Below are 19,608 nucleotides of genomic sequence, written 5' to 3'. Positions count from 1 at the left end.
ATGCACAAGGAATGGTCTTTGGAATATGTCTGATTGCAATTATTTTGGCTATTTAGGCGTTCAATTGTTTTATTGACTCATTCATTGATTAATTCGTTGATTTATTCATTAATTAATTGGATAATACATTAATTCATTCATTAATTCAGTAAATAGGCGTACTCTAATGAACAAAGTGTATAGAAGATATTTCTCATTAATCTGACCCTGTTTTGTCAAGGGTGGTACCAGACAAATTATAATGGACATCTCGTTGGCAAAGGTTGAGTGCCAAGATTGCTTTCTTATCTCTGCAACAGCAAGGCAACAATGACACCGCACCCCATCCGGTAAGGTGTGTTGAAGGTTCATTCATATACATTTTCTCAGTAGGTCTATAGTTATGGTTAGGCCTAGGTCTATTGTTCAAGTCTGTATGAAGTATGACAATGTATGCACTCACTAACTGTAAGTCGCTCTGGATAAGAGTGTCTGCTAAATGACTAAAATGTAAATGTAAAATGTAAGTAATATGCTGCTGAACATCTATAGTCCTTACCATGTCGTGCGATGTCACTCAGATTTCCCTAAAACGAGGTAAATCCATATGTGTGTGCTTTGCATGAGAGTACAGTCGTGGTCAAAAGTTTTGAGAATGACACAAGTATTGGTCTTCACAAAGTTCCCTGCTTCAGTGTTATGAGATATTTTTGTCAGATGTTACTATGGTATACTGAAGTATAATTACAAGCATTCCATAAGTGTCAAAGGCTTTTATTGACAATTACATTAAGTTTATGCAAAGAGTCAATATTTGCAATGTTGACCCTTCTTTTTCAAGACCTCTGCAATCCGCCCTGGCATGCTGTCAATTAACCTCTGGGCCACATCCTGACTGATGGCAGCCCATTCTTGCATAATCAATGCTTGGAGTTTGTCAGAATTTTGGGGTTTTAGTTTGTCCACCCGCCTCTTGAGGATCGACCACAAGTTCTCAATGGGATTAAGGTCTGGGGAGTTTCCTGGCCATGGACCCAAAATGTCGATGTTTTGTTCCCCGAGCCACTTAGTTATCACTTTTGCCTTATGGCAAGGTGCTCCATCATGCTGGAAAAGGCATTGGTCGTCACCAAACTGCTCTTGGATGGTTGGGAGAAGTTGCTCTCAGAGGATGTGTTGGTACCATTCTTTATTCATGGCTGTGTTCTTAGGCAAAATTGTGAGTGAGCCCACTCCCTTGGCTGAGAAGCAACCCCACACATGAATGGTCTCAGGATGCTTTACTGTTGGCATGACATAGGACTGATGGTAGCGCTCACCTTGTCTTCTCCGGACAAGGTGTTTTCCGGATGCCCCAAATAATCTGAAAGGGGATTCATCAGAGAATATGTACCCCAGTCCTCAGCAGTCAAATCCATGTACCTTTTGCAGAATATCAGTCTGTCCCTGATGTTTTTCCTGGAGAGAAGTGGCTTCTTTGCTGCCCTTCTTGACACCAGGCCATCCTCCAAAAGTCTTTACCTCACTGTGCGTGCAGATACACTCACACCTGCCTGCTGCCATTCCTGAGCAAGCTCTGCACTTGTGGTGCCCCGATCCCACAGCTGAATCAACTTTAGGAGACGGTCCTGGCGCTTTCTGGCCTTTCTTGGGCGCCCTGACACATTCTTCACAACAATTGAACCTCTCTCCTTGAAGTTCTTGATGATCCGATAAATGGTTGATTTAGGTGCAATCTTACTAGCAGCAATATCCTTGCTTTTGAAGCCCTTTTTGTGCAACGCAATGATGGCGGCACTTGTTTCCTTGCAGGTAACCATGGTTAACAGAGGAAGAACAATGATTTCAAGCACCACCCTCCTTTTAAAGCGTCTGGTCTGTTATTCTAACTCAATCAGCATGACAGAGTGATCTCCAGCCTTGTCCTCGTCAACACTCTCACCTGTGTTAACGAGAGAATCACTGACATGATGTCAGCTGGTCCTTTTGTGGCAGGGCTGAAATGCAGTGGAAATGTTTTTGGAGGATTAAGTTCATTTTCATGGCAAAGACAATCTTTGCAATTAATTGCAATTCATCTGATCACTCTTCATGACATTCTGGAGTATATGCAAATTGCCATCATCAAAACTGAGGCAGCAGACTTTGTGAAAATTAGTATTTGTGTCATTCTCAAAACTTTTGACCACGACTGTATATCCGGCATAGGCTTTGTTCACCAATATCTAGCCTGATTTCGTAGTAGCAGCTTATAGAGAGCATGTCACCATTTGTGGGTGAGTGGACAAAATCGGAGTAATACGTTTTGTCAAGAAGCATATTGACTGTTTGGGTAAGCTAATGCACCCTGTAGGATACATGTATGATTTAAGTATATCTCACTTGCTTTTCAAAGGGTGGCGCTGGTGAAACTACTGTGTAGGCTACTCTAACCTCAGCACCTCCACTTCTCTCCACTAGAGAGATAACGAGGAATGGTGAGTCAATGATTATTATGTTCACAATATTTTTTACCTTTTTGAATGCCAACGTTCACCTATAATTTCGTCTACCTAAGGCAAGTAAAAGTTAACCTGGGCAACATATTTTCTAATACCTTACTATTCCTACGGTAGTGTTTTAGCAAACAAGGAATGTTTTTATGTAATTGCTATAATAACATAATACTGATGAATATATTGATTATTCCATTGATAAGAGCTAGTTGCTGCATGTGATATTTTACCCAATCTACTCTCTCTCGTGAACCCAGCATCAAAGAGAGGCTTCTCAATCTCACTTAGGCCAACCGCATAAGGGCAAGTTAAAGTAGGCTTGGCTCAAACAGAATAAAGTGAAGAGTATGGACGTGTGCTTAAAAATATATTTTATTATTCATACAAAATGTATTCTATAATAAAATATATCGGTATATTCCACTGTAGAACATGTTTCTAGTGGTACTGTCTGCCCAGCGCAGAGACGACCACGGTCAGGAACTTCTGCCAGGCCGCTTGGATGTCCGGCGTGAAGGCGCGCCCCATCTGGGAGGCCAGAACAATGGTGAGGCAGTCGCCCAACAGCTGAGAAAAGGAAACGATTGAAACGTTAGTCATTTATTTGCAACAGCAGTATTCTCTTGGATGTAAATCAATGAGGAAAAACATATTGTTCATTTGTTTTCCGCACGCCCATTAGTACTCATATTACATGTCTTTTCAGCTCCAAAATCTTACCCTGAAGTTGTCGGGATCCACATGCAGTTTCTCAGAATGTAGAACGCTCAGCTCGGCGTAGGTGTTCTTGATGTCATCCATATTCTGCACAGCTCTCTCGAGGCCGTTCAGTACAGTGATGCCATGCTTGGCAACTTTTTTATTGCCCATGATAGCCGCTGCGCTGTTTACGTCTCCAAAGGTTCCAAAGTACCTCTGAGTCCATGGATATACAATAAGACACCTGGAAAATACAAGTTACATTATAAGATACATCATATAAATTAATCAATTGAATTCAATGAATCCATAGAATTGCGCACACATCTAAAACAAGACTAGAAAAGTCAAATTATATATTATCAATATATTTTATTTACTTGCATTATTATCAGCCTACCTTCTCAAAGCAAGGGGTCCGACCACTTTGACGTTGATTTTGCCCCAGGTCTCTATGATGTGCTTCCGCTCTTCAAATGTCCAGTCAACCATGTTCAAGGTGTTGTGTGTCCTCTGATCCTGTGAGAAAATCTGTCGGTGTCCGGCACTGGGGTGTTTTCATTTATATGTAATCCCTCCGCCCCAGTGGACGAATCAAATTTGTAGGAGTCATGCCAAAAACGACATCAAAGGTCCTCAAAAGGTTAATGGCAATCTATCATTGCTTAACGGCTAGCCAGCCAGCTGGTCTTATCGAGCAACACCATATCATCATAATTCGACCAAATGCCCAAACGGCAACTGAGTTCGACTTATGGAAAAGTTTCACACCGGCAAGGGTCCCAGCTAAAGGGCTGTTTATCAGTAGAAGTATAGGCACAAGTTTTATCTTGACATTCTGAATGAGTTCCACCCTTTGAGTAAAAGCTCCAATTGGTTGCCTTGTTCTGATAAGCCATTAGAAACACCCTACTTTCTTGGCCACAACCATCTCCATACGTTGAATGTATTGGGCAACATGGTATTAACTGATTAGTAAATCATTTTTTGATATTAATTAATTGCGGGGTCAGGATAAAAAATCAATGTATTCACTTTAGTCAATCTAAATCAGTCTCGCTCAAATAATGTCATAAAAAAGTATTTTTCCAATCATTACCCATTGCGCACGATCATTATGCATCAAATAAATAAATAAGAAATACACCAAATGAAACCTTTATCATACATAAGCCTGTCCCCAAATAGGGCCAAATAAATAACTACACCATAGGAAAAAAAAGAAGAAGAAATCCGTTATTTTACTAATTATACCTATAATATGTCGCAAAGTATATGTTTAAATTAAATTAGGTTCTCTCCATTTCATGTAATTTTACGCAAAAGCTTTTCTATAGATTGTAACAAAAGAAAAACGTTTGAGTGATCTCGATGTAGGTTATTCAAGATCTGCAAAGTCATGTACCTCCTAACCTCATGTGAACTTTCTCCACAACCTACTTATTACTTTGTTTACGATCTAACAACGAGGTTAGAAAACTAATTTAATAAAAAACATGCTGAGCTCATATTCGATAACTATTATGTTATCCAAGTAAATGGGTAACATTATAGTATTATTTTTTTCACCCAATCTGCCAATGCCAAAATGAGGTATTTTACTAACTAGACAGGGCCTTGTTTCACAGAGCCTTCTTAGCGTTAAAATCATCGTTAGAACCTTCTTACGATGTATCTTTAGTAGCCGAGGTGTTTCCCAGAGCCTTCGTTAGTAACGTGGCTCTTGAAAACCTTAGCACATCTACGAGTGATCCAGACCACTCGTAGAGCAGCCAAAGTGCATCGTTAGATGCTTTTTTTGCTCTTCCGCGTCACTTTATTCCCAGATGTCCGCTAAACATAGAATCAATATGTTTAGGCTATCGGTCTGACTGAGACTGCAGATAACTTCAGAACGAAGTCGACTAAAAATACAAAGTTGCCAAAGTACTGTTTCAAACAAGTGAAGGATAAAGTGATGCTTCAAATGAAAACCGAGATGACTGCATTGAAAGACACATAGGCTATATGGGCCTATATAGGTTATTGAAATCATATTGAAATCAATGTAATGTTCAATCAATTGAGTTCTATTTTGCGACTAGGCTACTGTCTGTAATTTTTGTCTCAATGTGTTTCATGATGTGTGACAACATGTGCGCAATGATGTGCCCAATCTGTAATTTAGTGCATTATTATTGGGTAAGCATCAATAGCCTATTTACAGCCGCAGGTGGCAATTTCTCTCTAGGAGCTGATCCGTCGTCATTATTCTTGTGAAATAATTATAATATTAAGGTAACATTTAAATGAGGAAAGCTGATCCTAGAGCAGCGCTGCTTCCTATCAGTATCGACGCACTTAGCGAAAATGTTCTCTACGTCCTTGTTTGAAAAACAACAAGCACTTAAAAAGTTGGCTCGTAAATAACAATGCATCTGGTAGGATCATCGCACCTGGGAAACGAGGCCCATCCCCTTACATCTCAATTTCTAAGTGTCTTAAACATGTTATACATGTTGTTCAACTTGTTATCTATGAAAATTGGCAACACTCCAGTTTCAACAAAAATTGGAATGCGTTCAAGTTGGCACGCATCTTGGAGGTGGGTCTGGGGTGTGCCTTGCGGCTTGTTTAATATAAAAAGCGTTCGTTTGAAATAGCTCATCTGAACTTTTACTTCAGTATCCTCTCTAAAGACAACAATGAGTCTCACCGCTAAGGACAAGGCAGTGGTCAGGGCCTTCTGGGCCAAGGTGTCCGGCAAGGCTGAGGACATCGGATGCGATGCTCTTTCTAGGTAATGGAATTATCCAACTGCTATCCTATTGCTGTTTTAGAATATACATTTTGGTGTTAGCTAGCCTTAAATATCGACATGTCTTTTTCCTCCCGTGCAGAATGCTGGTGGTTTACCCCCAAACCAAGACATATTTCTCCCACTGGCCGGACCTGAGCCCCGGTTCTTCTCGGGTTAGGAAGCATGGTAAGACTGTCATGGGAGGCGTCGGTGAAGCCGTGGCCAAGATCGACGACCTCACCGCAGGTCTCCTCACCCTCAGCGAGCTGCACGCCTTCCAGCTGCGTATAGATCCAGCCAACTTCAAGGTGAGAACAGCATAATATTTGTTTTATGTTGACACCAAATTAAATGCATTTGTAACATTTCCGTAGGCTACTTTTTACAGTAAAATAGACAACATAGGCTAAAATACCCTACATTAAAGATGCATACGATCTAATTTCCATTTATTTCCTCTTGTAGATTCTGTCCCACAACATATTGGTGGTGCTGGGCATTTTGTTCCCCGCTGACTTCACCCCAGAGGTTCATGTGTCCGTGGACAAGTTCCTGGCCGCCCTGGCCCTGGCTCTGGCCGAAAAGTACAGATAAACTGTGGGCCCCCTATAAGCTGTGAGCAGAGAAGGCATCATCAGACCAGACATATGGCAACATGTGCTCAACGCGCTGTCTTGTTCTAAATGAATAAATGTTCAAACGCACATAATTACGTTATCTGGTCTTTACTTTGGTTTTTAACGAGTTGTGTTGTAGCGCATGGACTTGATATGATGAAATACGTTGCTATTTGCAAGGCTGAAATAAATATTTCTCCAAATGTTGAAGAAATGCAAAAACGTATTCATAAAGAAAATTTAGACAATGCAAAACATTGCCGCATGCCCATGAGCAGTCCTCTAAGAGGTTTGCAGTAAAGATTTCGTAGGTAGCCTAAAAAGATAAAAGGGGTGAGGAGGAACTCAAAGTACAAATACCGGCAATAGATTAATCAAATAGCCCTCTTCGAACTTGCTATTGAAAAACAAGATTGAACCAACAATTTGACATACAAATACATAAACAGCATCGAAAAAAGGATTTGATAGACTACCAACATATTATTTCTTAATATTGTGAATGGATTATAAGCAGATATTATCTATAAATTCAATTTCCTAAATAAAACTAAAACGTAAAACACAGCCTAATGATTCTGATTGGCTGATCAATGTGGTTCAGTTTTCATAAAATGTCAACAGTTAAATGACGAATTTTAAACTATTTAAAATGAAATACACAGTATATCTTGTTTAATTTCTTAAGAATATTGGTTGATTAATTAATTGATTAATCAGTCTATTATTAATGACTTAAATAGATTCCTATCTGAACACTTTATGTAAGGTTATCATGGTTCCAAAGCTGGCCCATGACAGGAGGTGCCTCTGATAAATGTATCTTGCATTTTATAGGGTTCTATTGACCAATTGATTTATTATTATTAATAAATGAAAATGTATGTCATTTTGATCTGGTTAAACTCTCGACCACTCAACAATTCCTTGCCACACTAATACATCAACCTAACATTGAATAACAGATCTGTTCTGAAAGTTATGTTGAACCTTTATGAATGACGATTGTGTGTAATTAAACAGGAATTCATCATTGAAGCTCTGCTCTCATTTGACTCAATGTATCAATGCTGCATCGTTGGACACACGTTTGTCTTCATTATATGCATTGGTTCGCTCATGCACAGCTAATGTAACATGTCCGTGTTAATTGCATAAAAATTGTTATTATTTGCAAAATATTTGTATATATTGCACATGATCCATATCTGGTTAACAAGGTTTTTGCAATATTCGCACCCATAGCCTATCATATTACCATATTAGATCCATTAGTCTACCATATGTGCCACTATCTTGATCTTCATCCAAGAAAAAAAAAGACATAGATAAAAATATTAATTGCTGAAGATTTTATTTGCTTTAGTAGAAGGAACAACATGTGCCTCTAAACAAATGATCAGCGCTTGTTGGTACTCTGATGGTCGTCGGTCTCTGAGCGGAGGGGCTCTAGTGGTACTGTCTGCCCAGGGAGCTCACCACGACGGCCAGGAACTTCTGGAAAGCGCCCTGGACATCAGCGGTGAAGTCAGCACCCATCCTCGCAGCAACGACAATAGTCAGGCAGTCAGCCAGCAGCTGCAAAAGAAAGGAGAAAATGGACACACTATTGTAATAGATAGGCAAGTAGAATGTGACCTTGTGTGAAGTAGAAAATTATAACTAATTTACCCTGAAGTTGTCGGGATCTACGTGCAGTTTCTCGGAGTGCAGCACGCTAAGCTCAGCGTAGGTGGCCTTGATGTCATCCATGTTCTTGACAGCCCGGTCCAGTCCGTGCAAGACGGTCTTTCCGTGAGCGGCTACCTTGGGGTTTCCCTGGATGGCAGCTGCGTTGTACAGGTTTCCGAAGTTACCGAAATACCTCTGGGTCCAGGGGTACACAACCAGACACCTGTAGAAATAATAAACAGTCAATAATTACACAAACGTGATGTCTGCATACACACAATTTACGGAAATCAATTAATGTGTCATTTGGAGATGTCAATTATGCGTTAATTACACACCTGTCTCAAATACGAATCCCTCTTGAAAATCAAAATAACAAGCGCATACTAATCTGATAATAACATGACTAATTCCAATAATTTGTAGACCACAGTGTTAAACGCACCATCATTCTGAAATCAAATACGTGTAAGGTATAAAAGTTGTAGCCTACCTGGAAAGAGCCGCGGGGCCCACGTCATCGTAGTCCATCTTCCCGAAGATGCTCTGAATGGTGGCGCGCTCAAAGTCTGTCCACTCAACCATGTTGCTAGCTGTTGAAGTTTCTTTCACAGAGGCTAAGGAATCATATACACTTGGTCTTCGTTTGAGCAGCGTTTTTAAAAGGATCGGAACGCTCCTCCCCAAAGACAGCGATGGGTGGGGTCATGGTAGGGGGCTGTATAAGCCAAGAGTCACAGATTTTACTGAGATAATAATGTGAAGGTTTACTGTTTACCATATATGTTTAAAAGCAATTTGACAAGAATATACTGTCCTAAAATAAATTATGAAATCATTAATTAAAGTATTAGGTTACATAACAATTATTACATTAACATTATTTGAAATATTAACAAAAATAAGCCAAAAATAGTGGGGAAATATACAGTTCTAAACATATGCAAAAAATGTGTAATATGCCTACTATCTGAAGTGATAGACCTATTGCACATCAATTACACTTGGTGGGGATTCAATGACTTTGTCTGAGAAACAGTTTTCAACTAACTCTGTGTATGCCTATAGTCAGATATTACTAAGATATAACTACGATATTAATATATTACTAAGATATACTACATAGCCTACTAAGATATTACATCATTTTTATCCTTGTAATACATTTCTAAACAAATTAATTGATATTTCACCTCTATGTTTATTCTGTGCTAGTAAGCTCGAATCCATATAATATTCATTTTTATAATTGCACTATTCCAATCTATTTTGGAACAATCTCTACCGTTAAACTTGTCTTAACTTTTCCATATTTCTGAGTACAGGCTTCTATTTCTTACTCATGATACAGGCAATTTAGCCATTGACAATACAATTAGACTTTTCTATTTTTTGGGTAAATACCATAAAGCCAGAGGGATAAATAAATAAATAAACTAATATTGAATTATTTTGTATTAAATTAAAATATATATATGACTAACTCCCTTGTGAAAACTACCAGCATAAAAAAAACTCTCAACACATCTCTAATACTAAATATCTTTGTGGACTTCAATGACTGTGATAATCATGTATTTCTTCTTTTTTTTCATAATTTTTATCCATCTCTACCCTGTGTGTTTTGTGTTTGATATTGTGTGTTGCTCACAAGGTGCTAACAATGTCTTTGTAAGTCTTGTATGGAGGACTGTACCAACTTGTGTTTTGTTCAGTAAAACAAGCAAATAAAGAAATAACTTGTGAGGCATTGTGCCTATTGAAAATTAACAAAAGGCATGTTGCATCTTGTGTATCTTGGAGGTGGGGCTGCATTGGGTGGGGCTCACGGCTAATATAAAAAGGCTTCGTTTGTAGAGCTCATCACTGAACTTTTACTTCAGCATCGTCTTTAACGACAATCATGAGTCTCACCGCTAAGGACAAGGCAATGGTCAAGGCCTTCTGGGCCAAGGTGGCCGGCAAGGCTGAGGACATCGGATGCGATGCTCTGTCTAGGTAATGGATATCTTGCTGCTAATTTTATAGCTGTTTTTGAAGTAAAAATGTAGACTATTTGGTGTTAGCGTTCCATCTTTCTTGACATGTCTTTTTCTTCCCGTGTAGGACGCTGGTGGTGTACCCCCAGACCAAGACCTACTTCTCCCACTGGAAGGACCTGAGCCCCGGCTCTGCCCCAGTCAGGAAGCACGGTGGGACCGTCATGGGAGGCATCAGTTTAGCCGTGGCCAGCATCGACGACCTCACCGCAGGTCTCCTCACCCTCAGCGAGCTGCATGCCTTCACGCTGCGTATCGATCCCGCCAACTTCAAGGTCAGGACAGTCACAGCATTATTTATAATAATTTGTTTAGCGTTGACACCAAATCAAAATGTATAGTTAAAATGCATTAAAAACATATCGGGTACTCTTTGCAGTAAAATGGACAACATTGCTTATTAAATAAAATAGCCTATTAAAACATGTAGCGTACTAATTTCCATTCCTTTCGTCCTGTAGATCTTGTCCCACAACATCTTGGTGGTGCTGGCTATCTTGTTCCCGGATGACTTCAATCCGAAGCTCGTGTGGCCATGGACAAGTTCCTGGCCGCCGTGGGCCGGGCTCTGTCTGAGAAGTACCGATAAACTGTGGGCAGAAGGCATCAGACCAGACGGATTGCAGCATTGATCAGCACTGTGCTCAGCTCTGTATTGATCTAAAAATATAATTAAATGTTCAAACGCACATATTTATGTTTTTGGTCTTTACTTTGGTTTTTAATGAGTCGTGCTGTAGAGCACAGGACCTGATATGATGAAATACGTTGCTGTTTGCAAGGCTGAAAGACATTGAAACTCAAAAAGGTAATCATAAAGAAAATGGAGACTATATACAAAACATTGCCACAAAAATCTGTCCTCAGAGAAGTTGGCAGTAAAAGTTAAAAAAAGTAAAAAGAAAAAAAAATCGAGAAGAGGAACAAAGTTGAAATACTAGCCTATAGATGAATCAAATGGCTCGCTTAGAACTTGCTATTGATGAACGAGATTGAACAAACTATTTGACATAGGACCACATAAACAAAATGGAAAAAAAGGATTTGACATAACAAAATAATATATATTATAAACTGGGTGGTTCGAGCCCTGAATGCTGATTGGCTGAAAGCCGTGGTATATCAGACTGTATACCATGGGTAAGACAAAACATGTATTTTTACTGCTCTAATTATAATAATATAATAATATAATATACCATTTAGCAGACGCTTTTATCCAAAGCGACTTACGGTCATGTGTGCATACATTTTTACGTATGGGTGGTCCCATATACCCCCCTCGGGCCTTATTGTTAATTAGATAATTAGGCTAATTAAGGACTCATATATATGTATATATATATTATGAATGGATTTATATTATTTATTAATAACATTCCTAAACTCTATACACATAAAAACGTATAAAACGTATAAAACATAGCCTAATGGTTTTGCTGATCATGCTATAATTGTAACATATTATTAATGTATTTTGATAAACCAATGTGGTTAAGTTTTCATAAAATGTGAAAAGTTACATGTTGCATTTATAAATGATGTAAAATGAAATACACAATGACTTGAATAGATTCCTATCTGAACACTTTTTGTAAAGTTATCATGGTTCTGATAAATGTATTTTGTATTTTATAGGGTTCTTTTCACTAACTGATTTATTGTTATTAATAAATAAAAATGTATCTCATGTTGATCTGGTTAAAGCTAGAATCCTTAATTGAAACAATAACAAAGCGGTCACGATCTGTTTTGGTAAAAAACTGAGGATGGGCCTGGAGAAATCTAACCACTCTCAAATGCATAGACAGAGCTATGGATGCAAGGACTGCCCATCCATGATATAAAAATTATAGTTTTAACCATGTTTTGAGGCAATACAGTGTTTGTTTACATTTACTTTGTTTACAAACAGAGTAAAAGCATAAAACAAGCTTAGGCCTGTATTTTGGGTTCTGATGGGGTACGACAGTTGAACTGAGCTCATGAGGCATATACAAGTCATATTCTTTAAGAATCAATGGGTAAATATTATTAATTCAAAAAAATATATATGTAGCAACTAGGGAGTCTAGGTTTAAACTCTTGATCACTCAACAATTCCTTGCCACACTAATCCATTAACCTAACATAGAATACCAGATCTGTTATGAAAAGTTCTGTTTACTTTTATGAATAGACGATTGTGTGTGTTTAAACAGGAATTAATCATTGCAGCCCTGATATCATTTAACTCATTGTATCCATTCTGCACCGTTAAACACAAGGTTGTATTTATTATATGCATTGGTTTGCTCGTGCACAGCTAATGTAACATGTCACGTGGTTAATTGGAAAATATTGTTAGTTATTTGCCAAATATTTGTATATATCGCTCATTATCAATATCTGATAACAAGGTGGCAATATTTACACACTTAGCTCATATTGATCCATTAGTCTACCATATGTGCCACCATATTGATGTTCATGCAAGAAAAATAAGACACAGATAAAAAATATTCTTTTGCGGAAGATTTTATTTGCTTTAGTAGAAGGAACAACATGTGCCTCTAAACAAATGATCAGCGCTTGTTGGTACTCTGATGGTCGTCGGTCTCTGAGCGGAGGGGCTCTAGTGGTACTGTCTGCCCAGGGGAGCTCACCACGACGGCCAGGAACTTCTGGAAAGCGCCCTGGACATCAGCGGTGAAGTCAGCACCCATCCTCGCAGCAACGACAATAGTCAGGCAGTCAGCCAGCAGCTGCAAAAGAAAGGAGAAAATGGACATCAGGCGCAGCATTGAAGATAGGCAAGTAGAATATGACCTTGTGAAGTATAAAAGGACAACTCATTTACCCTGAAGTTGTCGGGATCTACGTGCAGTTTCTCGGAGTGCAGCACACTCAGCTCGGCGTAGGTGGCCTTGATGTCATCCATGTTCTTGACAGCCCGGTCCAGTCCGTGCAAGACGGTCTTTCCGTGAGCGGCTACCTTGGGGTTTCCCTGGATGGCAGCGGCGTTGTACAGGTTTCCGAAGTTACCGAAATACCTCTGGGTCCAGGGGTACACAACCAGACACCTGTAGAAATAATAAACAGTCAATAATTACACAAACGTGATGTCTGCATACACACAATTTACGGAAATCAATTAATGTGTCATTTGGAGATGTCAATTATGCGTTAATTACACACCTGTCTCAAATACGAATCCCTCTTGAAAATCAAAATAACAAGCGCATACTAATCTGATAATAACATGACTAATTCCAATAATTTGTAGACCACAGTGTTAAACGCACCATCATTCTGAAATCAAATACGTGTAAGGTATAAAAGTTGTAGCCTACCTGGAAAGAGCCGCGGGGCCCACGTCATCGTAGTCCATCTTCCCGAAGATGCTCTGAATGGTGGCGCGCTCAAAGTCTGTCCACTCAACCATGTTGCTAGCTGTTGAAGTTTCTTTCACAGAGGCTAAGGAATCATATACACTTGGTCTTCGTTTGAGCAGCGTTTTTAAAAGGATCGGAACGCTCCTCCCCAAAGACAGCGATGGGTGGGGTCATGGTAGGGGGCTGTATAAGCCAAGAGTCACAGATTTTACTGAGATAATAATGTGAAGGTTTACTGTTTACCATATATGTTTAAAAGCAATTTGACAAGAATATACTGTCCTAAAATAAATTATGAAATCATTAATTAAAGTATTAGGTTACATAACAATTATTACATTAACATTATTTGAAATATTAACAAAAAATAAGCCAAAAATAGTGGGGAAATATACAGTTCTAAACATATGCAAAAAATGTGTAATATGCCTACTATCTGAAGTGATAGACCTATTGCACATCAATTACACTTGGTGGGGATTCAATGACTTTGTCTGAGAAACAGTTTTCAACTAACTCTGTGTATGCCTATAGTCAGATATTACTAAGATATAACTACGATATTAATATATTACTAAGATATACTACATAGCCTACTAAGATATTACATCATTTTTATCCTTGTAATACATTTCTAAACAAATTAATTGATATTTCACCTCTATGTTTATTCTGTGCTAGTAAGCTCGAATCCATATAATATTCATTTTTATAATTGCACTATTCCAATCTATTTTGGAACAATCTCTACCGTTAAACTTGTCTTAACTTTTCCATATTTCTGAGTACAGGCTTCTATTTCTTACTCATGATACAGGCAATTTAGCCATTGACAATACAATTAGACTTTTCTATTTTTTGGGTAAATACCATAAAGCCAGAGGGATAAATAAATAAATAAACTAATATTGAATTATTTTGTATTAAATTAAAATATATATATGACTAACTCCCTTGTGAAAACTACCAGCATAAAAAAAACTCTCAACACATCTCTAATACTAAATATCTTTGTGGACTTCAATGACTGTGATAATCATGTATTTCTTCTTTTTTTTCATAATTTTTATCCATCTCTACCCTGTGTGTTTTGTGTTTGATATTGTGTGTTGCTCACAAGGTGCTAACAATGTCTTTGTAAGTCTTGTATGGAGGACTGTACCAACTTGTGTTTTTGTTCAGTAAAACAAGCAAATAAAGAAATAACTTGTGAGGCATTGTGCCTATTGAAAATTAACAAAAGGCATGTTGCATCTTGTGTATCTTGGAGGTGGGGCTGCATTGGGTGGGGCTCGCGGCTAATATAAAAAGGCTTCGTTTGTAAGAGCTCATCACTGAACTTTTACTTCAGCATCGTCTTTAACGACAATCATGAGTCTCACCGCTAAGGACAAGGCAATGGTCAAGGCCTTCTGGGCCAAGGTGGCCGGCAAGGCTGAGGACATCGGATGCGATGCTCTGTCTAGGTAATGGATATCTTGCTGCTAATTTTATAGCTGTTTTTGAAGTAAAAATGTAGACTATTTGGTGTTAGCGTTCCATCTTTCTTGACATGTCTTTTTCTTCCCGTGTAGGACGCTGGTGGTGTACCCCCAGACCAAGACCTACTTCTCCCACTGGAAGGACCTGAGCCCCGGCTCTGCCCCAGTCAGGAAGCACGGTGGGACCGTCATGGGAGGCATCAGTTTAGCCGTGGCCAGCATCGACGACCTCACCGCAGGTCTCCTCACCCTCAGCGAGCTGCATGCCTTCACGCTGCGTATCGATCCCGCCAACTTCAAGGTCAGGACAGTCACAGCATTATTTATAATAATTTGTTTAGCGTTGACACCAAATCAAAATGTATAGTTAAAATGCATTAAAAACATATCGGGTACTCTTTACAGTAAAATGGACAACATTGCTTATTAAATAAAATAGCCTATTAAAACATGTAGCGTACTAATTTCCATTCCTTTCGTCCTGTAGATCTTGTCCCACAACATCTTGGTGGTGCTGGCTATCTTGTTCCCGGATGACTTCAATCCCGAAGCTCATGTGGCCATGGACAAGTTCCTGGCCGCCGTGGGCCGGGCTCTGTCTGAGAAGTACCGATAAACTGTGGGCAGAAGGCATCAGACCAGACGGATTGCAGCATTGATCAGCACTGTGCTCAGCTCTGTATTGATCTAAAATATAATTAAATGTTCAAACGCACATATTTATGTTTTTTGGTCTTTACTTTGGTTTTTAATGAGTCGTGCTGTAGAGCACAGGACCTGATATGATGAAATACGTTGCTGTTTGCAAGGCTGAAAGACATTGAAACTCAAAAAGGTAATCATAAAGAAAATGGAGACTATATACAAAACATTGCCACAAAAATCTGTCCTCAGAGAAGTTAGCAGTAAAAGTTAAAAAAGTAAAAAGAAAAAAATCGAGAAGAGGAACAAAGTTGAAATACTAGCCTATAGATGAATCAAATGGCTCGCTTAGAACTTGCTATTGATGAACGAGATTGAACAAACTATTTGACATAGGACCACATAAACAAAATGGAAAAAAGGATTTGACATAACAAAATAATATATATTATAAACTGGGTGGTTCGAGCCCTGAATGCTGATTGGCTGAAAGCCGTGGTATATCAGACTGTATACCATGGGTAAGACAAAACATGTATTTTTACTGCTCTAATTATAATAATATAATAATATAATATACCATTTAGCAGACGCTTTTATCCAAAGCGACTTACGGTCATGTGTGCATACATTTTTACGTATGGGTGGTCCCATATACCCCCCCTCGGGCCTTATTGCTTAATTAGATAATTAGGCTAATTAAGGACTCATATATATGTATATATATATTATGAATGGATTTATATTATTTATTAATAACATTCCTAAACTCTATACACATAAAAACGTATAAAACGTATAAAACATAGCCTAATGGTTTTGCTGATCATGCTATAATTGTAACATATTATTAATGTATTTTGATAAACCAATGTGGTTAAGTTTTCATAAAATGTGAAAAGTTACATGTTGCATTTATAAATGATGTAAAATGAAATACACAATGACTTGAATAGATTCCTATCTGAACACTTTTTGTAAAGTTATCATGGTTCTGATAAATGTATTTTGTATTTTATAGGGTTCTTTTCACTAACTGATTTATTGTTATTAATAAATAAAAATGTATCTCATGTTGATCTGGTTAAAGCTAGAATCCTTAATTGAAACAATAACAAAGCGGTCACGATCTGTTTTGGTAAAAAACTGAGGGATGGGCCTGGAGAAATCTAACCACTCTCAAATGCATAGACAGAGCTATGGATGCAAGGACTGCCCATCCATGATATAAAAATTATAGTTTTAACCATGTTTTGAGGCAATACAGTGTTTGTTTACATTTACTTTGTTTACAAACAGAGTAAAAGCATAAAACAAGCTTAGGCCTGTATTTTGGGTTCTGATGGGGTACGACAGTTGAACTGAGCTCATGAGGCATATACAAGTCATATTCTTTAAGAATCAATGGGTAAATATTATTAATTCAAAAAAATATATATGTAGCAACTAGGGAGTCTAGGTTTAAACTCTTGATCACTCAACAATTCCTTGCCACACTAATCCATTAACCTAACATAGAATACCAGATCTGTTATGAAAAGTTCTGTTTACTTTTATGAATTAGATGATTGTGTGTGTTTAAACAGGAATTAATCATTGCAGTCCTGATATCATTTAACGCATTGTATCCATTCTGCACCATTAAACACAAGGTTGTATTTATTATATGCATTGGTTTGTTCGTGCACAGCTAATGTAACATGTCAGCGTGGTTAATTGGAAAATATTTTAGTTATTTGCCAAATATTTGTATATATCGCTCATTATCAATATCTGATAACAAGGTGGCAATATTTACACACTTAGCTCATATTGCATTAGTCTACCATATGTGCCACCATATTGATGTTCATGCAACAAAAATAAGGCACAGATAAAAAATATTCTTTTGCGGAAGATTTTATTTGCTTTAGTAGAAGGAACAACATGTGCCTCTAAACAAATGATCAGCGCTTGTTGGTACTCTGATGGTCGTCGGTCTCTGAGCGGAGGGGCTCTAGTGGTACTGTCTGCCCAGGGAGCTCACCACGACGGCCAGGAACTTCTGGAAAGCGCCCTGGACATCAGCGGTGAAGTCAGCACCCATCCTCGCAGCAACGACAATAGTCAGGCAGTCAGCCAGCAGCTGCAAAAGAAAGGAGAAAATGGACATGTAAGAAAATGCATTCTGGCGCAGCATTGAGATAGGCAAGTAGAATATGACCTTGTGAAGTATAAAAGGACAACTCATTTACCCTGAAGTTGTCGGGATCTACGTGCAGTTTCTCGGAGTGCAGCACACTCAGCTCGGCGTAGGTGGCCTTGATGTCATCCATGTTCTTGACAGCCCGGTCCAGTCCGTGCAAGACGGTCTTTCCGTGAGCGGCGACCTTGGGGTTTCCCTGGATGGCAGCGGCGTTGTACAGGTTTCCGAAGTTACCGAAATACCTCTGGGTCCAGGGGTACACGACCAGACACCTGTAGAAATAATAAACAGTCAAGAATCACACTCAACTTACAGAAATCAATTATTTTGTCGTTTGGAGATGTCCATTACGCGAAAATTACGTGCATGTGTCAAATAAGAACCCGTCTTGAAAAGCGTTATAACAAGCGAAAGAATCTGATAACAACATGACTAATTCCAGTAATTTGTAGGCAACAATGTTTAAGGCACCATAACGCTGACATCAAATAGGGTATAAAGGGTAGCTTACCTGGAAAGAGCCGCGGGGCCCACGTCATCGTAGTCCATCTTCGAGAAGATGCTTTGGATTGTGGCGCGCTCAAAGTCTGTCCACTCAACCATGTTGCTGGCTATGAGGTTGCTTTGACAGGGTTCTTAATGGAGGTTAAGGAATCCTATGCACTTATCCTTTGTTTGAGCACCGTTTTTAAAGTAGCCTACCGGAACACTCCTCCCTAAAGACAGCGATGGGTGGGGTCATGGTAGTAGGTTGTAAAGCCAAGCGTCACAGATTTTACTGAGATAATATAATGTGAATGGAAAGGTTTACTTTTGATAATATACACTCAGGTCCAAAATTATTGGCACCCATTTTTCTTACTTTTTAACTCTGCATTGTTGGGAAAGGGCTCATAGGTAAGCATTTCACGGTAAAGTCAACACCTGTTGTATTCTGCGCATGTGACAAATACAATTTGATTTGATTTGATAAAGATGAGCACAAAATACTGTATAAAATAAATAATACAAATACAGAGCTATATTGTATGCTAAAATGAATTGGACAATTCTATTATTTTATAGGTTTACTAATAGAATTGCTCAGAGAAAGCGATTTTGTTTAACAAGTTATTCAAAAAATCTAAAATCTAGGGGTCAAATTTATTGGCACCCCTATTTTCAATACCGCAGCACCCTTCCCTTCCGACGATAGCGACAATTAACCTTTTTCTCAAATGTTTAATGAGAATGGAAAACACATTGGGAGGGATCTTAGACCATTCCTCCATATAGACTCTTTCCAGATCATTGATATCCTTCATCTGCTCTTATGGACTGGACTGCCCTCTTTAATTCAAACCACAGGTTTTCAATGGGGTTCAAGTCCCAAGACTGAGATGGCCATTGCAAAATGTTGATTTTGTGGTCAATTGACAATTTCTTTGTGAATTTTGATGTGTGCTTGGGGTTATTGTCTTGCTGGAAGATCCACTTGCGGCCAAATGTCAGCCTCTTGGCAGAGGCAACCAGGCTAAAATGTCCTGGTACTTGGTAAAGTTCATGATGCCATTGACCTTAACAAGGGCCCCAAGTACCACACTCACTTGAATATGATTTGCTATTGAAGCTTTATTTTAATCTTCCTTTTAACTCATAGCAACATAT

General features: G+C 38.6%; 6 protein-coding genes and 2 pseudogenes across 6 annotated transcripts in view; 4 read left to right on the top strand and 4 right to left on the bottom strand.

Moving 5' to 3' along the window:
* Positions 1–19,608, top strand: part of LOC121550482 (hemoglobin subunit beta-like) — a 47,272-nt gene that overhangs the window by 12,681 nt on the left and 14,983 nt on the right. The window lies entirely within an intron of this gene.
* Positions 2,754–3,824, bottom strand: LOC121550836 (hemoglobin subunit beta-like). The gene is made up of 3 exons (XM_041863205.2): positions 3,574–3,824; positions 3,195–3,417; positions 2,754–3,041 (listed from the first exon to the last, which is right to left on the bottom strand). The coding sequence occupies exons 1-3, from the start codon at positions 3,663–3,665 to the stop codon at positions 2,913–2,915; spliced, it is 444 nt and encodes a 147-aa protein (XP_041719139.1). The 5' UTR covers positions 3,666–3,824; the 3' UTR covers positions 2,754–2,912.
* LOC121550834 (hemoglobin embryonic subunit alpha-like) lies at positions 5,527–6,679 on the top strand. Its single transcript, XM_041863202.1, has 3 exons — positions 5,527–5,952; positions 6,053–6,260; positions 6,418–6,679. Exons 1-3 carry the CDS (start codon positions 5,858–5,860, stop codon positions 6,544–6,546), a joined length of 432 nt encoding a protein of 143 aa, XP_041719136.1. The 5' UTR covers positions 5,527–5,857; the 3' UTR covers positions 6,547–6,679.
* Positions 7,915–8,849, bottom strand: LOC121550833 (hemoglobin subunit beta-like). Its single transcript, XM_041863201.2, has 3 exons — positions 8,734–8,849; positions 8,241–8,463; positions 7,915–8,147 (listed from the first exon to the last, which is right to left on the bottom strand). Exons 1-3 carry the CDS (start codon positions 8,823–8,825, stop codon positions 8,019–8,021), a joined length of 444 nt encoding a protein of 147 aa, XP_041719135.1. The 5' UTR covers positions 8,826–8,849; the 3' UTR covers positions 7,915–8,018.
* On the top strand, positions 10,130–10,868 carry LOC121550835 (annotated as a pseudogene).
* LOC121550465 lies at positions 12,779–13,727 on the bottom strand (annotated as a pseudogene).
* Positions 14,989–15,826, top strand: LOC121550525 (hemoglobin embryonic subunit alpha-like). Its single transcript, XM_041862812.2, has 3 exons — positions 14,989–15,119; positions 15,228–15,435; positions 15,622–15,826. The coding sequence occupies exons 1-3, from the start codon at positions 15,025–15,027 to the stop codon at positions 15,748–15,750; spliced, it is 432 nt and encodes a 143-aa protein (XP_041718746.1). The 5' UTR covers positions 14,989–15,024; the 3' UTR covers positions 15,751–15,826.
* On the bottom strand, positions 17,658–18,607 carry LOC121550451 (hemoglobin subunit beta). Its single transcript, XM_041862720.2, has 3 exons — positions 18,473–18,607; positions 18,011–18,233; positions 17,658–17,901 (listed from the first exon to the last, which is right to left on the bottom strand). Exons 1-3 carry the CDS (start codon positions 18,562–18,564, stop codon positions 17,773–17,775), a joined length of 444 nt encoding a protein of 147 aa, XP_041718654.1. The 5' UTR covers positions 18,565–18,607; the 3' UTR covers positions 17,658–17,772.

Source organism: Coregonus clupeaformis, chromosome 35 (genome assembly GCF_020615455.1).
Source record: "Coregonus clupeaformis isolate EN_2021a chromosome 35, ASM2061545v1, whole genome shotgun sequence".
Classification (NCBI taxonomy): domain Eukaryota; kingdom Metazoa; phylum Chordata; class Actinopteri; order Salmoniformes; family Salmonidae; genus Coregonus; species Coregonus clupeaformis.
Note: the sequence above shows the minus strand (reverse complement) of the source record. Positions and strands in the feature narration are given on the sequence as shown.

What these genes read in the sequence shown, in the direction of transcription:
- LOC121550836 (XM_041863205.2), bottom strand. Translation starts at nt 3,665, where the DNA reads ATGGTTGACTGGACATTTGAAGAGCGGAAGCACATCATAGAGACCTGG. An exon ending in GGACCCCTTGCTTTGAGAAG is followed by an intron (nt 3,418 to 3,573) that starts GTAGGCTGATAA and finishes TGTATTTTCCAG; the next exon opens with GTGTCTTATTGTATATCCAT. An exon ending in TGGATCCCGACAACTTCAGG is followed by an intron (nt 3,042 to 3,194) that starts GTAAGATTTTGG and finishes TCCTTTTCTCAG; the next exon opens with CTGTTGGGCGACTGCCTCAC.
- LOC121550834 (XM_041863202.1), top strand. Translation starts at nt 5,858, where the DNA reads ATGAGTCTCACCGCTAAGGACAAGGCAGTGGTCAGGGCCTTCTGGGCC. An exon ending in GGATGCGATGCTCTTTCTAG is followed by an intron (nt 5,953 to 6,052) that starts GTAATGGAATTA and finishes CCTCCCGTGCAG; the next exon opens with AATGCTGGTGGTTTACCCCC. An exon ending in TAGATCCAGCCAACTTCAAG is followed by an intron (nt 6,261 to 6,417) that starts GTGAGAACAGCA and finishes TTCCTCTTGTAG; the next exon opens with ATTCTGTCCCACAACATATT.
- LOC121550833 (XM_041863201.2), bottom strand. Translation starts at nt 8,825, where the DNA reads ATGGTTGAGTGGACAGACTTTGAGCGCGCCACCATTCAGAGCATCTTC. An exon ending in GGCCCCGCGGCTCTTTCCAG is followed by an intron (nt 8,464 to 8,733) that starts GTAGGCTACAAC and finishes TTATTTCTACAG; the next exon opens with GTGTCTGGTTGTGTACCCCT. An exon ending in TAGATCCCGACAACTTCAGG is followed by an intron (nt 8,148 to 8,240) that starts GTAAATTAGTTA and finishes TTTCTTTTGCAG; the next exon opens with CTGCTGGCTGACTGCCTGAC.
- LOC121550525 (XM_041862812.2), top strand. Translation starts at nt 15,025, where the DNA reads ATGAGTCTCACCGCTAAGGACAAGGCAATGGTCAAGGCCTTCTGGGCC. An exon ending in GGATGCGATGCTCTGTCTAG is followed by an intron (nt 15,120 to 15,227) that starts GTAATGGATATC and finishes CTTCCCGTGTAG; the next exon opens with GACGCTGGTGGTGTACCCCC. An exon ending in TCGATCCCGCCAACTTCAAG is followed by an intron (nt 15,436 to 15,621) that starts GTCAGGACAGTC and finishes TTCGTCCTGTAG; the next exon opens with ATCTTGTCCCACAACATCTT.
- LOC121550451 (XM_041862720.2), bottom strand. Translation starts at nt 18,564, where the DNA reads ATGGTTGAGTGGACAGACTTTGAGCGCGCCACAATCCAAAGCATCTTC. An exon ending in GGCCCCGCGGCTCTTTCCAG is followed by an intron (nt 18,234 to 18,472) that starts GTAAGCTACCCT and finishes TTATTTCTACAG; the next exon opens with GTGTCTGGTCGTGTACCCCT. An exon ending in TAGATCCCGACAACTTCAGG is followed by an intron (nt 17,902 to 18,010) that starts GTAAATGAGTTG and finishes TTTCTTTTGCAG; the next exon opens with CTGCTGGCTGACTGCCTGAC.